The 16,857-nt window shown below is 44.6% G+C and overlaps 2 protein-coding genes across 2 annotated transcripts in view; one reads left to right on the top strand and one right to left on the bottom strand.

Moving 5' to 3' along the window:
• The window catches only part of CIRSR (corepressor of RBPJ and splicing regulator), a 44,245-nt gene extending 39,015 nt beyond the window's left edge, over positions 1-5,230 (bottom strand). Inside the window, exon 1 of the mRNA XM_077829509.1 lies at positions 5,062-5,230. Coding sequence (XP_077685635.1) covers positions 5,062-5,133 — 72 coding nt within the window. The 5' untranslated portion in view covers positions 5,134-5,230. The remainder of the gene's footprint in view (positions 1-5,061) is intronic.
• On the top strand, positions 5,218-16,321 carry SCRN3 (secernin 3). The gene is made up of 8 exons (XM_077829510.1): positions 5,218-5,294; positions 5,780-5,951; positions 6,840-7,021; positions 7,904-8,103; positions 8,882-9,094; positions 12,725-12,887; positions 13,259-13,439; positions 15,858-16,321. Exons 2-8 carry the CDS (start codon positions 5,781-5,783, stop codon positions 16,011-16,013), a joined length of 1,266 nt encoding a protein of 421 aa, XP_077685636.1. The 5' UTR covers positions 5,218-5,294; position 5,780; the 3' UTR covers positions 16,014-16,321.
• Positions 16,322-16,857: the final 536 nt, after the last annotated feature.

Below are 16,857 nucleotides of genomic sequence, written 5' to 3' on the forward strand. Positions count from 1 at the left end.
ATCATTCTGAGGTCATTTTTCTACAGATGTGCACATAATCAAAAATAGCTAAAATCAAAAGTTCGACTGTAATAAGATAAGACTTAAGGCATTTTAACCCACAGAAATGAAGCAAATAAGATTAAATGAACTGTATAAGAGGAGAATAAGATGAAGCAATACTACCATCATCCAACTTGAGGTTATTTTCCTCTATGGAGATGCCATAGAAATTATAAAAAATGAATTGTCAAATTATAGCTTTATCTCACATGCGGCAGGAGGAGGAAGGTCACCTGGACTGGGATGGGCTGCTGGAAATAAACATCTCAGCAGAGTAGGAAAAACAGTCAGTCCAGAGCTTGCTGCAGTGCTACAACAGCTCTGTGCAGGAGCACTAGAATAGGGGAAGCCAGGGGTCCATTGCTCCTCCACTTTTTACCAGCCACAAGTGCAAGTGATGGGGGGAGGTGTCAGAGAGGGACAGCTCAAGGGGGCAGGGCCTCAGGGAAAAAGAGCAAAGCAAGGGAGCACAGCTGTGGTTCAGGTGCCCATGGCCCTGTCAATTTTAGGGACCTTCCATCGCCCCTGGCTCTGTGGATCAAGACTGCAGCCTAAATGTAGGTTTCTGAACAGCAGAATAAATCACACCCACCCTGGATAAGGATAATCACGTGATAATCACCTAACAGCACTTTGAGCCTTTACAAACTATTAAGTCATTTAATAACAAAAATTGCACATATGCATTTACATGTACAGATTTGCACAATGGTGAGCTCAAAGCAGTTACAAAATATACCAGTCATTGCCTGAGCTCAGTGTTACACTTTCAATGGACACTACCGAGAAAACACATCAACGCTACAGTGATGAGGGCAGTATAAAAACCTATATAGACTAGAACAAAGCCAAAGTACCCCCCTCTGCACCATTCTGGCCTCAGGGAAGGTCAGATAGTGTTTCTTCCCTTTCCCAGGACTTCTGCCAGTCAGGTGGTGGGACAACTCTGACTGAAGCTGATTAAGGGATATAATGAAGGCACATATCGTCCAACTGCTCTGGCCATACACACTCTCTCCAGCCAGCACTGCCCACCACTGGGACCGGAGGTCAGGGCTCCCTTGTACTGCCCTGATCCCCTAAACAAACTTTTTCCTGAAGAGGCACCTTCTGTCAGGGTCTATGCTCACTTCTGTCAATGAATCCAGGGCCCTCATTTGTTATTGGTGCAATTTTCTATCTTGTGGCTGTAAGCTTGAGTATACAATTGTCTCATCTTTATGACTTACATTGTATATTAGAGGCAAAGTAAAAGGTCGCACTTCAGATGGGCTGTGAAATCCAGTTATTTTATACTCCTCATACATTGATTTTTAGGTGCAGATTAATCAATCTCTCAGCAAAATCTTAAATACAGTCCTTCTTTCAATGAAGCAGTAATTAGCTACCAATAATTTGTTAACTGAAAATACAGTTAAGTCACAATCTCATGTTTAAAAATGCAGAAATCAAGAACATATTTCCAACTTCTATATGTCAATGCAGGTGACTCTTAAAATAAGGGACCTGATCATGCAAATATATATACTAATAAAAAGAACAGGAGTACTTGTAGCACCTTAGAGACTAACAAATTTATTAGAGCATAAGCTTTCGTGGGCTATAGCCCGCTTCATCGGATGCCTAGAATGGAACATATAGTAAGAAGAAATATATATACATACAGATAAGTTGGAAGTTGCCATACAATACAGACTGCCACGGCTGCTACTCTGAAGTACGTACTAATGTGGCCATACCATATCTGTTTCCAAATTAGAGCCAAGATTAGGACCTTATGTGCTATAACCAGCCCCCACTCCCCCTTTGTCTACCCTAGAGATTTCCCTCCCTCCTGATTAACTGAAGGTACTTAACATACTTGTAAAGGTTAGTCTGGATGCTCCCCAAATGTTTGCTACAAATACAGATGTCTAGAATAGCCTTTACAAACCCCTTAGCTGCCTGGAGTTAATTGGCAAACAAGGTAAGGGTTTGTCTACACATGGATTTATTCTGGAATAGCTAGCTACGGGCCATGTGTGATAACTCTTATGGCTTGCCTACACTTAAAACACAACTACAGCTGCATCATTGTAGTTCTACAGTGAAGACACTACTATGCTGACTGGAGAGGTTCTCCCATTGGTGTAGATAATTGACCTCCCCAAGAGGCAGTAGCTAGGTTGACGGAAATCTCCTGTTGACCTAGCACTGACTACATCAAAGGTTAGGTTGGATTAACTGCATTGCTCAGAGGTGTCGATTTTTCACATCCCTGAGCGATTTAGTTATGTCAACCTAATTTCCTAGTGTACACCAGACCTTATTGTGGATTAAGCTAAATCAGGAAAAGGCATTCTTATTCCAGAACACAAGTGGCCACACCTGGAGTTATTTTGCAATATTCTGCTTAAAATTCAAACCCTACCTCAATCCAGAGTAATTTTCATGTATAGAGAAGCCCTAAAAAGCATTAGCCTAGACAAACCTGGGAAAGATCTACACTCCAGACCTCTGCCAGCACAACGAAGTCAGTGAGCGGTGTATAGTGCAGATACAGCTATATAGTGTATATGTAGTATAGTGTAGGCACACCGGCAAAGCTGTTTTTGGCAGCGTAGTTTGTTTCAGTCATAGAGAGTGGTTTTACTAAACAGATACAAAGCACAGCTTTGTCAGTATAAGCTGCATCCACCCTAGGAGCACTTTGCCAGTTTAATATACTGGTATCCTTCACAGGTAAAGTGTGCCTACTGTTGACATAGCTCCAGTGTGAAAAACTATCCTGGGCAGCTGCTTGATGTATTGTACTTGCCTCTGACAGCCAGGATGGCTCTCGCCTCTTTTTTTATTTTTATTTATTTATTAAATACTTTGACAATACACTCACTTCTCATGACAATCAAATAATGTGAATCTGGAAAAGTTGAGCAAGAAATTTCCAACTTCCTGTCTTTTTACAGGCCAGCTGTAGGGAAAATGGTATCCTGGGCGAGCTTGTATTTTGGCACCCCTGTCCTCCCTGGGCGTGTCACCTCCCCCATTGCCCTGGCTCCTGTGGGCTCCCCAACCCCTGCACCCACGCAGGGAAACTGACCTGGATGTATGGAGCAGCTGATATTGCTGCTCACTCCCCTCTCCAATGCTGCTCCTACAACACACCCCTAGGAGGTTGCGAGATGAGGAGAGAGGTCAGGGCTCCCTGCATCCTGGTCACTTCTGCCACCAGGGACTGCATAAGGGGAAGGCAGCAGAGCAGCAGCTCCTGATGCTCACCCCACAGCACAGCACAGGTGGGGGAAGTGACCTGGACACACAGGACACTTGGTGTTGCTCCTCACTCCCCCACAGTCCCCTGGGGTCATGGAGAAATGTTGTGGGGTGAGCAGCATCTGTGCATCACTGCTCACCCCCCAATGTTCCTCCACCGGGAGGAAGCAGTGAGAAATTTGGGCACCCCATCACCCAGCACTCCCCTGCCAGCCGGGAGAAGCTTCTGACTCTATAGCGACAAGGCGCACCTCTGCGCTGCCTCCCGGTGCCCTCTTGACCATGGTGCCCATGGGCAGTTGCCTAGATGACCCACCCCTAAGGCCAGCTCTCTTTAATATTTTACTGTGCCCAAAGTGTGGTTTGCACCTCACAATACAGATTGAAACCCATTTCTGCCAGTGAATCCCTGAATCCAGTAACTGGATCTGCATGGAGTCGCATTCAAATACAGGGCCCCAGCTCCAAAATATTTACAATTTAATTTCAGAATTGATGCAAAGCAAAACAAAACAGTGGACAAGGTATATATGGAGGAATGGCAGAGGTGACATCAGTAAGATTACATGGTTACTTAGGGCAAGCGCAAGGAAGGTTTAATAAAACTTCCCCCAGGGTCATGCAGCAGCCCGACTATTCCCCAAACTCTCCTGAATGCTGTCTCACCACTCTCTACAAGTTATAGCATCTAAGATAGCCAGTTTCAGACATTTTGTTTTCTAGAACAAAGTTGCTGCACTCTAAAACTGTCAAACTCAAAGTTGCTTCAGGTCAATAACCAGCATGATATAGCCAAACCCCATCAAAATTAGGACTTCTTTTGGAGAAAAAAATATATAGCCCAAATTTACCACAGGGTTCGAGGCGAGGGTGGGGAAGAAATGTATTGAGGTCAGTGTCTCTGGCCAGAGCGATACCAGGGGGTTGTACGGGAATCAGTTGCTCCAGGCGGGGCAATATAGGGAGGGGGGAGCTGTACCAGGCAGTGGCTGTAGCGGTATCGGGGGGCTGTGCTGGGGGTCAGTGGCTCCGGCCCGGGCGGTACCGGCGGTGCAGGGGGCGCTGTGCCGGGGGTCAGTGGCTCCGGCCCGGGCGGTACCGGCGGTGCAGTGGGCGCTGTGCCGGGGGTCAGTGGGCGCTGTGCCGGGGGTCAGTGGCTCCGGCCGGGGCGGTACCGGCGGTGCAGGGGGCGCTGTGCCGGGGGTCAGTGGCTCCGGCCGGGGCGGTACCGGCGGTGCAGGGGGCGCTGTGCCGGGGGTCAGTGGCTCCGGCCGGGGCGGTACCGGCGGTGCAGGGGGCGCTGTGCCGGCGGTGCAGGGGGCGCTGTGCCGGGGGTCAGTGGCTCCGGCCGGGGCGGTACCGGCGGTGCAGGGGGCGCTGTGCCGGGGGTCAGTGGCTCCGGCCGGGGCGGTACCGGCGGTGCAGGGGGCGCTGTGCCGGGGGTCAGTGGCTCCGGCCGGGGCGGTACCGGCGGTGCAGGGGGCGCTGTGCCGGGGGTCAGTGGCTCCGGCCGGGGCGGTACCGGCGGTGCAGGGGGCGCTGTGCCGGGGGTCAGTGGCTCCGGCCGGGGCGGTACCGGCGGTGCAGGGGGCGCTGTGCCGGGGGTCAGTGGCTCCGGCCGGGGCGGTACCGGCGGTGCAGGGGGCGCTGTGCCGGGGGTCAGTGGCTCCGGCCGGGGCGGTACCGGGGGCGCTGTGCCGGGGGTCAGTGGCTCCGGCCCGGGCGGTACCGGGGCGTTGTGCTGGGGGCCCGGCCCCGCTCGCTCACCTTTTTGATGTTGGATTTGGAGGCGGGGTGAAAGTCTTTCTTGCACATGAAGTTGGCGAAGGATTTCCCCATGGCGGCGGCGGCGCGGCCTCCTCAGGCCTCTCGCCCCAGTCGCTCCGCTGCACCCAGGCCGGGCCCGAGCTTCCGGGGCAGGGGGCGGGGCTTCCTGCGGGCGGCGGGGCGGGCTGACACCTGCCCCCACACGGAGTCGGGCGGCGGCCCGCATGCGCCAGGTGAGACCTGCGCGGAGCCCGCCCGGGCCTGACAGCCCGTAGCCCCGCCCCGGGGGTCCCCTTCGGGATCCCTGTATTGCCCCTGCCCGCTGGGCGCGCCTGGCCCTACGGGATCCCGGTTCCCCGCCCCCTCTTGAGGGAAACAGCGAGACCGGCTGGGGCTGCAGTAGCGTCCCGCGCTGCCGTAGCGATGGGGGGGGGGCTGCTGCTAGCCCCGGGGCAGGGAACGTGGCCTCACGTCCCGGTACCGCAAGAGAGCGGCTTCCTAGTTACCATTCTGCACGTTCGCTCTTGCCCAGGGGGTGGTTTCTAAGTCTGTGTTTCGGGCACCTATTCCAGAAAAAAGTAATCGTTCAGCTACCTGTGTGACAGCCTCCACGCCTCGGAGAAATGCCGTCATTGCGCTCGGGCCCCTGTTCCTGTCTGGGAAGCACCCCCAGCTCTGAATTTTAAGTGCATTCCTGTACGTTGTTATTTATTTCAAGGATGGCTTCAAGAACCACTGCACCTCGCTCCTGTGACACATTTGTGGCGCTGCCTCCAGCAACAGTTGGCAGCCGGGTTGTTTTTGGAAAAAATTCAGATAGACCCTCTGATGAAGTGCAAGAGGTAGTCTATTTCCCTGCTGCTTCTCATAAGGCAGGAGACAAGCTTGAGGTAAGAGCAAAGTGTTCTTGAACAGAAACTAAGGGTGCTTGCCCACCATACAATAAAAATAGTAAAGAATTAAACATTAGTTTAAAAAAATCTCCTATGTTTGGCCAAGCACAAGACGTAAAATAGTGTAAGTTTTGTATTGCTGTGTACTAGCACAGCAGGATCATAACCCTCCATCAGAAATACCGACTGACTTAGTGCAGTGAGTGTCAGCTCAGTGCACCCCTTCAGATTCTGCCTTTGAGAACCCTCTTTTATTTGACTCACTGTAAACCCACTTTTTGTGGGTCCCATTGTAAGTAATGCTTGGCCTTTTGTAATGAAGGTTGCTGGTAATAGCACATTAGTTTATTTTATAGATACCCAACATCTCCTACAGCAGAGAATCTAGACCCTTATCTACCTGCAGCATAGAAGTTAGTTTGCGGGCCTTTTGAAATGTGTAGCTAAACTGCCTCCCTCGCTATGTTTAACAACCCTGTGACCTTGATTGGAGAGCTATTTTAAAATAGATAGAGTTTGGGGATCCAAAGTATGTGCAGGTATCCCTTTAATCACTTGAATAGGAAACCAGATATTTTGTCTTCCAGTGTAAATTAGGAATGGAGAACCCTTAAAGAAAGCTTGTTTTTATTAATGATACTACTTCACTTACATAGTATATACATGTATTTCTATTGAATTTGGGGGTTTTAATGATAGTCTACTAGTCTATGGTTTTGCGGGATAAGGAGAAGAGGGGGAATTTAGAGATATGATTTTGTTAGTTATTGTTGGAAGCTCCTGTCACAAAGGAAATCTAGCAGAATGAGAACTTTCAGGCCCTGCATTCATTAAGTAGCATTTTGATTTTTTATTACACTTCCCATGCCCTGGTTTATGTTGCAGTGCACTTATATAGAAATTGAGCAAGCAGAAAAAACATATGCGGTTGTTTTGAGTCGTCCATCTTGGATATGGGGTGCTGAAATGGGAGCCAATGAACATGGAGTTTGCATTGGGAATGAAGCAGTGTGGGGACGAGAAGAAGTCTGTGATAATGAAGCACTCCTAGGCATGGACCTTCTCAGGTTGGCACATACTCTAGTTGTATTTAGATAGATATACTATGTTGAATTTGGTTTCAGGTTATAACCCAGATACATTTTTTTATATAGAAACGAACATATGTCTGAAGGCAAGGACCCTGCCTTCTCTGCTGTTCTTTTCTTTGTTAAAATATGAACACTTCTAGGAAGAAAGGCCAGCTCTAACTGCTGTTAAAGTCATTGTGAATCTTTGAGGTGGATGAAGCATTAACATGGACCGTGCAAACGAAGATATTAGAAATTGTTTTATCAGTACTACTAGAATTATTTTAAAGAATAATTATGAATTGAAATTCTCACAAGCACACAATTGCAGTTTGAGGGGTCTGGGTCATACCTTGTAATTATTCTTCCCCAAATCTTTTTCTGTCACAGTTTTGGCCACAGATCCTCAAATAAAACAAATGTACAAAAACAAAGAAAGGCCAGCTTCTTTTTTTGCCAATTTCCAGTTGGCCAGAAACAAGCAATTAAGAACAAACTAGTCTTAGTATGGTAGAAGTCTCTGCCAATAGTTTAACCCTTCTTTCTTAGTTCAGAGCAGGCAGTTAATTCCCACCTGGGAATGGGGGGTGAATGAGGACACCTCCTAGGACCCTTCTTCCTCCCTTGCACACTTCCATTTTATTGCATCCTCTCCCATGAAGGAGGCACAGCCAATCAGATATACAGTCCAGCAGCTTAACAAGGAGCTCAGGTAGGTTCCTCCTTTCTTCCCAGTGAAGGGGTCTGATCCCTTTCTGGTTTAGACAGGGACACATCCCACCACAGTATTCACTGTTCAGATTGAACTTTAATATTGATGTTTAAGAATTCTTCTAAAACAAGATAAGTACAAAAGGTAACATCTTAATTTTGTTTTAGACTTGGACTCGAAAGAGCGGATACAGCTGAAAATGCCCTCACTGTCATGGTTGACTTGCTAGAAAAATATGGACAAGGAGGAAACTGTATGGAGAGTCACATGGCATTTACCTACCATAACAGTTTTCTGATAGCTGATAGAAAGGAGGCTTGGGTACTAGAGACTTCAGGAAAATACTGGGCAGCAGAGAAAATAGAAGGTAGGGTAACATTCTTCATTAGGATTTTAAATCTTCCCACTGCAACAGCATTAGTAATTCCCTGCTTTTCATATACTAACTGCTTCATTAGGATGTGGGGGATCCAGCTAGCTTCTGGGTACGTGTGTACCACGCTGCTTTCATGTCAATAGCAGAAATCAGTCTTTAGAAGGGACTTAATTGTAGGCAGAGTAGGGGCTTACGGATGAGCTCAAGGAGGTTGTACTATGTATGCGGGCCACAGAGGTGAACGTGCAAGCAAACACTGATGGAGGAGAGAACATGGGAAATGGAAAGCATGACAAGAGAATGGCAGAATTATGCAGAGCTTTAAGGATGGTGAAAAGGTGTTTAAAAACTGATGTGATAATAGACGTGGAGCCACGGGAAGGATTCAAAGAGGAGTGAGCGGATCAAATTGATGGGCAGAAAGATGATTGTTTGGGAGGCCGGTATTGTAGTTGAGCTGGAATATAACAAGGACCTGAACAAAACACTTGGCTGTGGGAATGGAAATAAAAATGAATATCAGAGCTGCAGAGAATGAAGCAGTAGCAGAATTTGGATATGGCCTGGATGTGTGTGATGTGGGGGAGAAAGAGAGAGAAGCCAAAAATATTCCCAGGTCTGCAGGGGAACTCAGCAGGTTACATGAGAACTTCAAAAAAGCTGTAAAATATAAAATACATTTCAGTAAGCTAAATGTAAACAAATAAAATACTGGATAAATCACTGCATAAAAGACACTAAATGATCTCTTTCCCCACTTTACAAACAGAGGGTGTGCGGAATATCTCCAACCAGCTCTCCATAACAACCAAGATCGATCGGGAACATCCTGAAATGAGAGATTATGCTAAGAGCAAAGGCTGGTGGGATGGTGAAAAAGAATTTGATTTTGCTGCCATATATTCCTACGTAAATACTGCCAGAATGACAACTTCAAGGGGCAGATACTGTGAAGGCTATAAGCTACTGAATAAACACAAAGGTACCCATTATTATTTGACTATAGCAAATCAAACAAAGTATTTAGTATGCAGTGTCCATTTAATTCAAGCGATTAAAATGTCTGCTGTGGTACATACACTGGGTTAATTCAATAATAATTCAATTGAAGACAATATTAGAGTGATTGGATTTTTAAGGGCTGTTCACTATTTTTAAGTTTTCTAATATTTTTTGCATTTTTCTCAATTGGGTGGGGAGAAATCATAAACAAATTTTATATATTAAACATTTAATACTGCAGCCATACCTATAGGCCAGGGGTGGGCAAACTTTTTTGCCCGAGGGTCACATCTGGGTATGGAAATTATATGGGAGGCCAGAATGCTCGTGAAATTGGGGTTAGGGTGCAGGAGAGGGTGAGGGCTCTGGCTGGGGGTGCAGGCTCTGGGGTGGAGCCAGAAATGAGGAGTTCAGGGTATGGGAAGGGGCTCCGGGCTTGGGCAGGTGGTTGGGGGGCTCCAGCTGGCAGGGTGGGCTCTGGGGTGGGGCTGGGGATGAGGGGTTTGGAGTGTACTTCGGGCTGGGACTGAGGGGTTTGGATGGTGGGAGGGGGATCAGGGCTGGGGCAGAAGGTTGGGACATGGGAGGAGGTAAGGAGTGCAGGCTCCGGGTGGCGCTTACCTCAGGCAGCTCCCGGAAGCAGCGGCATGTCTCCCCCTCTGGCTCCTATGTGGAGGCGAGGCCAGGTGGCTCTGCGTGCCACCCCTACAGCTTCCATTGGCTGCGGTTCCCGGCCAATGGGAGCTTCAGGGGTGGCGTTTGGGGCGGGGCCAGCGTGCAGGGCCCCCTGGCTGCCCCTACACCTAAGAGCCAGAGGGAGGACATGCCACTGCTTCCGGGAGCCGCCTGGAGCCCTGACCCCACTTCTCAGCTGGAGTGGTGCAAGCCCCAGACCCTGCTCCCCCGCAGGAGCTCAAGGGCCAGATTAAAACATCTGACGGACCTGACGTGGCCCGTGGGCTGTAGTTTGCCCACCCCTGCTATAGGCTTACCAAGCGAGGGCCATCTTGTTCTGTGCTCAGCAAGGACTGATGACTGACTAGTTCCGGAATATTTGATGGGTTATTTTCCATCCACCTACTTGGCAGAAAAAAAGCAGACTTCCAAAAATTCACTGCCATTTATACAACCTTGGGAGAGCTTTGGGGAAGGCCTATATTAGTACAAGTGCCTAACTGAACCCACCTCTGAACACTATTGTCATATGAATATGAAGTCATTCTGCCTAATCTAACCTTTTTTTGGTTGGACTTGAAGATACTCATATTAAAAACATAGATTTAAAAAATGTTACTGTTAAAATTATATAGTCCAGTAAAACACCCTATCTGAAAGCAGGATAAAGGAATTTACAGCATTATCAGAAGAAATTCTTAGTTACCAACTTATTCACATGACTTTTTTTCACATTTATGCAGAGAGAAACTACTACTTCTCTTCCAACTGCTTCTATTTGGCAGCTTTTAACTGTGTTGCATATATCTCAAAATAGCATCTGGATTCACTGTTGCATTTGAAATGATTAATCTAAACGGAAATCAAATTGCATCCCTGGGTGCTTTTTGTTTTTTTGAGCTCGGTCACCCCAGCTTTAGCACTTATTCACTGCGTGCTAGTGAATTATCTATAGATATCTTACTCTGGTGATCATGTAAATCCTGCATCCATTTTGGGAATTGCAGGTTCTGAATACTTAATACCTGTATTATAGAAGTTTTAAGGTTCTGTCAGCATTTTCACCGAAATCCCCATTTTCAGGCATTCACCTCAGCCATTTTTAAATCACCCTAGGTATTCAAATTATCAGCCTCGTATAGTTTCATTTCCTTTAGATTTTTTAAAAATCCATGCCTTAAAAGCTATTTAATTTAGAGCAGAAACAAAGGCATAGTTATCATACTCTACCCTTCCAAGCTTTTTCTCCCAATAGCTTAAAAAAAAAAAAAAAAGTCTTCCAGTCTACTGATCTTCGGTGTGTGGAGAAACTTTACAAATATAAATATCATAGCTATTTTAAAAGTAGCTACTGAGAGACTATATGGGGAACCCAGGAGAATCAAAAACCTGATCTAGACAAGAGAAATTTAATACGTTGTGCCTGCTGGACAAGCTGCTGACCTGCACTTAATCTTGGTTTGCGATGATTGACCTTGACCAAATATGAAAACTGCCTCCTCTCTTTTGTTTCCTTCATTTACTGTGATGAATCCCTCCTGCTGGCTTCCTTCAGCCTGTTGCCCCCATACGGTGGAGAAGAGTGCACATGGTTAATTAACCATGTGCAATACTTGAAGCGCAACATGGGTTGCAACTTGCATCATTTACAGGGAAACTTAGACAAGCCAGCTTAAGTTTTCTCACTGAGCAGCAGTCTTCATGATTTTCTTAGTTCAACTAGAAATGGCAAGGCCGTTTAAACTAGAAATCCTAATCCACTGAGAGATGGTATGAGGAAAACATAGCAAGAGTAGGAGGTTTCGAGTTGCCAATATCCCTTTAAAATGGAAAAAACAATTAATAGATTAGCGGTTTCTCTCTTTTATATTAGCACTTGCTCACCTGTTGTACTGCATTTGGAGGAAAAATGTCTGTAGGTGCCCTTGTTAAAATATTGGCAGTACATCACTAGGCGTTCACATAAACCACTACAGTATATAAAAAACAGACACAGCATTTGAACATTAACTACTTTAAAATAATTTACTTTTAGAATTTTCACAAGAACAGCCAATACCAATGAAGGGGTTCCATTCACCCTGTCTCAGAAAGAAAATTATTTTCACAAGGATGCTGAACTCAAGTTTGCCTTTTTTAGTTTGGTGCTTGCTGATCAGTATTACATAGCCCTTCACAAATGGCTACGTTAGTGTGGTTCCATTCCATTCAAGATATAAAACTGATTGTTCTCTAGTGCATCATTTCAGCTGGTCATCTTGAAATATAAATTACCTGGGAAGTAAAATAGTAAGGAACAGTTTAATCTCTTCGAGTTGCATTTTGAAAGCACATACAGGAAATCCACATACAGTTGTCATTAGTTTTACATTTTCAAAGCAGTCTAGTGGGATTTGTACATAGATAATACCAGTAAGCAATACTGTGATTTGTCTGCTTAACTCCCACACAGCATTTAGGAAGTTTAGTCTTTAATCTTGAACTATGAATTTTCATCTGAAAAGTTATTTTATCTGAACTGTTTGCTAGGCTTATTACTTGTCATATACTTTGGAAGTCCAAAATACATTTGTTATAGCACTTGAGTCATAAATGCAATATCTCATTGTCATTTACTTATCAGAAAAGATAAAAATAAAACAGTAATCTTATTTGCTATTTTAAACATGTGGCTTATTCCACTATGTATGTGGGCTGAAGGATTGATTGCTTTCATGACAGAGCTAAAAAGTGTCCCTCATGTTTTTAACTACCGTGTAAGAAGCTAGTCTGATATCCCTTGTTTTGCACCAGTTGGTCTTTTTGCCAACACAGCATATTAACATGAACATTACCTTTGAAAAAATGTGAGGAGTAAAGCATGCAGTTCTAGAGTAGCTGGTATTTAGTCACTACTAGTCTTGTTTGTAAATTCATTGTTTTGTATCTTAAACAGGCAATATAACTTCTGAAACAATGATGGAAATTCTTCGGGATAAAGAGAGTGGCATTAATATGGAAGGAGGATTTATGACAACTGGAAGTATGGTCTCCATTCTACCTCAGGAGCCTAATTTCCCTTGTATTCATTTCTTTACAGGAACTCCAGACCCTGACAGGTGATACAATAACTAATTAAAATGAAAAGTTAGCGAATGTTTTCTAAGTTATAAGATGGTGTCATTTACTTGCTTATTAGTTTCATTTTATTATTTTAAAACAAGTCCCAAAATGTAGTGAGAGCCAAATGCATGTCATAATTTAGGGGTTCATTACTCCTTTACGTACATACATAACATCGATGAAAATGTGGGGAGACTTCATACACATTTTATCTGAGTAATTAAAACAAGGCTAAGAGTTATTTGAAGCCTTTCTCCAGTGGAAGTAGAGGGGATAAATGGAAGGAAAATACAATGATGCATTGAGTTCTGCTTGTACCTTTAATAAAACTATATCAATGAATCTGTGTTCTGTTTCCTCTCCCTAGATCTGTTTTTAAGCCTTTTATTTTTGTGCCAAATATTACTCAGTTACTAAAAACCAGCTCACCAACATTTGGTCATGATGATCCAGTGAAGAAGAAACCACGGTTTCTGACTAAGCCAGATCGAAGACATGAGCTCTATAAGCAACATGAAAGTGCTGCTGTGGTTATGGAAACCTTCAAGGTATGTTCGATTTCAGTGCAAGGTAGTGATTTGGGTTATTCACTCCACTCATGGTTTGCAGATGTGATACTGTTTAAGGCTCCAGTTTGTTGGATGGTAAAGAATATTTATGTAGTGCACCAGTGGGCAATCTGTTCAGCCTCTCGTATGCACACGTTTCAGAAATGCCAAAGAGCCACCATCAATCCCTCAACTATTTCCCTAGGCTCAGGCACAGCCAGTCAAACTTCTGTCCTTCTAAGCCTAGGGTTCTCAAAGCCTGGAATGGAGCAGGCCAGACTACTCTTTTTTCATCTCCTATAATTGCACCAGCCAGACCTTGGGGGTACTACTGAACAGCCCCAGCGTGGAAGGAATGGCCCCTGGTCAGAGCACTCCCAGCAATCACAAGTGCTGCTCTTGGGTCTGAAGGGAGGGGTTGGGGTGCCTGCTACCACTTCCTTGTAGCGACAGGATTGATTCAAACACTTCAGTTTAAAAGTCACAGACTTTTCTTCGTAAGTCTCCTTGGAATGCCCCACGTTGGACACCAGTGATTAAGTGCATCAATGTGCTAAGCACTGTTTTGAGTTAATATCATAATAGCTTGCGATGGTACTGCCTGAGCTCCAGATTGCATGTTGAATGATGAGGATTTTAGTTTAAATTAGCTAGTGGTACCATGCACTTGCTGTAATAAATATTAGCGTATTTTTCATAAATGGCTGTGACCAATGGTATATGTAGGCCAATATGAGGCTCACCAGTTACCAAAAGGCTGAGGTTTGGAGTCTGCTTAGACTCACCGGAAGGATTTCAGTATAAAGCCCTGTAACCGATAGAACCAGGTCTAAAGTACACTGGGTTGGTGCACTCCTTGGAGCAATGTATATGGGAGCAGCAACAGGTAGATGGGTGGGAAGGAGGTTTTAAAATTGCAGCTACCGAGCAGGCACATGCTGAGCAGCTGCAGCAATGCAGGCCAGATTATGGGAGAAGCTGTAGCTAGGTAGCACAGTGGACATGGCAGGGGAGTGGAGAGGAGCTGCAGGGAGGCCAGTTTTGTGTAAATACAGAGTTAGGAAGCACTACATTCCTCTGACCACTGCTCTGCTTCTAATATCCCACTCAAACTGAAAGCAGGGTAAGTGAGAGAGAGAACATGATTTTAGAGGTTATAGGTGGTCGATGAGTTAGTCCAGCCCCCTCTGTGGGAAGACACTGCAGGTGTTGCTACCTTAGCTAATTCGACTAAAATGATGAAGGGGGAGTGAATATTATGGGATGTTTTGATTCTGAGGGAGATGAAGACCTCTAGTTTTCACCAAGCATTATTGGAAAATAGATACTAAATATAGAAATCCTGGAGTATTTATTACCAAGAGTAGTGTGATTGGCTTCTCTCTGGGTGGGCCCTCCCTATCACTCCTGCCAGCTCCTTTGGTTTAACTCCCAAGGATGTGACATCAGGCCAAGCGTTTTTCTGAATTTCCTGACTCTTCTGTTTCCTCTCTTTGGTGTTTTTAACTCCTAAGCCCAGTTGTCTTCCCTTCCTTTTCATACCATCTCTAGTCAGGCTCCAGTTGTAGCTCCTGGAGACAGTGTCCCACTAATGCATCCTCAGAAGAAACTTGAAGCAGCGGAGCAGTACAGCACACCAACCACAGATGAGGATTTCAAAGCATGCTTACTGCATTAGTACAACATACAGCTCTGCCACCCTGTGGCTGTGTTTAGAGTGGGAGCCCTAATTTCCATCAGCACAGATAAGCTGATGACAGCAATGGGCAAGACAGTAGCCTAGACAGGGCTCAGGCTTTTATCACTTTTTTATTTAAGGCTGCTCAGAGTGGGTCAAGACTATGATGTGAAAACACAAACCTCGTTTACATTATAGCTTTCCTTTTTGGAACTACCTTCGAGAATTACAGGCCCTAGTTTTCCTCATCAGCAGAATTGCCTATTTTTTGTGGAGCAAGGAGGCTAGTTGCTGACTTCTAAAAGGTCACTGGTTTTGTTGAAGTAGAGCCTAGAATTTATTTAAACTTTTGGTCCAAAAATAGATGCCATCCAAAGACAGGGCTATTCAGAATCTACACACACACACCCATTTCTAAAAAGGCACTTCTGCACAAATACGTTTTGCTGCTGAAAGCACTGAAGAACTTTTCATTTTTACCATTCAAGCCCCTCGCACAAAAGGTTTGGAACTTGTAGGTAGATGAGACAAATACTGTGTAAGGGACAGAGCATCTGAGCAAGAACACTATGTAACCTACACAAACTGGACAGCACTGATTCCCACTACTATCACAAATTGTTGTTATGGGCACAGGTATGAGAGCTTAAGTAGAAAGATGATTGACTATAGCAAGACTTTGTTTTAAACTGTACAGAGCTGTTAGTTTCATTCGAAAATGTGTTCTTTTGTTTTTGTAGGAAAAAGGTAAAGAGATGCTGGAACAGATACGGAAGTTGGAGAAAGAGAAAATTAGCAAGATGGAATCAATCCTGCAAAATGGATGTCTTGATGTTAACCAAGCTGTTAACCTTTTTTCACAGTGTGTGGAAGAGGAAATCAACACATATGCTTAAGAGTATAAATCAAATGCAGTGGAATTTGGTCCTGGTGATCATGATCCCTTGTAGTTGTATGGCTCTAGGGATCAAATCTTATTTTGGACAAGTCATTTTCCATTGATGATTAGGTGTTTAGCATCTTATATATGCTGGCCTACGGGCTTTTGATAATGATCAAATAAGTAATGTTTTCAAAGGTAGGGAATAGTTTTGCCTTTAAATGACACTTGGCTGTAGATAAAGAATATGACAACTAGGTGAAATGCCAGTAAGAACCAACTTGATTAACAATTAAATATTAAAATGCCTAGTAGGTATTGAAATTCTTGGTTATTTTATGATTAAGATTTTCATTCGGTGCATCTTGGTTTTGAACAACTCACTCTATGAATATGCATGTAGATTTTATACTCAAGAAGTGTTACTCAAGTTGATTATCACAGCATAATTTCACTCCCTGAATTAAAATGGACAAGCGAGAACTCTCTGAAATGGAGAAGCCACTATTATGTATCATTATCCTTTGAGGTTAATTTATTCCTGTAAAACAAATATCGCAGCACCAATACTTATTTTAACGCTCTGCTAATAATCCTCCAGTTGTACAATTGCCACACTAAGAAAAATATTTTACTTGTCAGCAGTAAGAGTTTTCATGACAGTTGTATGCTAGGATAGATTATAGCTCAATCTAGTATTACTTTAATAGGATACATGTACTTTACACTTAATTGTGCAAGTGGCAATGCATGAATGACAAGTTAACCTTCAAATTAACACATTGAGTAGGAGTGTGTCTAAAGTAATCTGCCATTTTAAAACCAAATTACAGCTTCAACTTTACAATAAGTAAGTTGGA

This window comes from Eretmochelys imbricata, chromosome 11, assembly GCF_965152235.1.
Source record: "Eretmochelys imbricata isolate rEreImb1 chromosome 11, rEreImb1.hap1, whole genome shotgun sequence".
Classification (NCBI taxonomy): domain Eukaryota; kingdom Metazoa; phylum Chordata; order Testudines; family Cheloniidae; genus Eretmochelys; species Eretmochelys imbricata.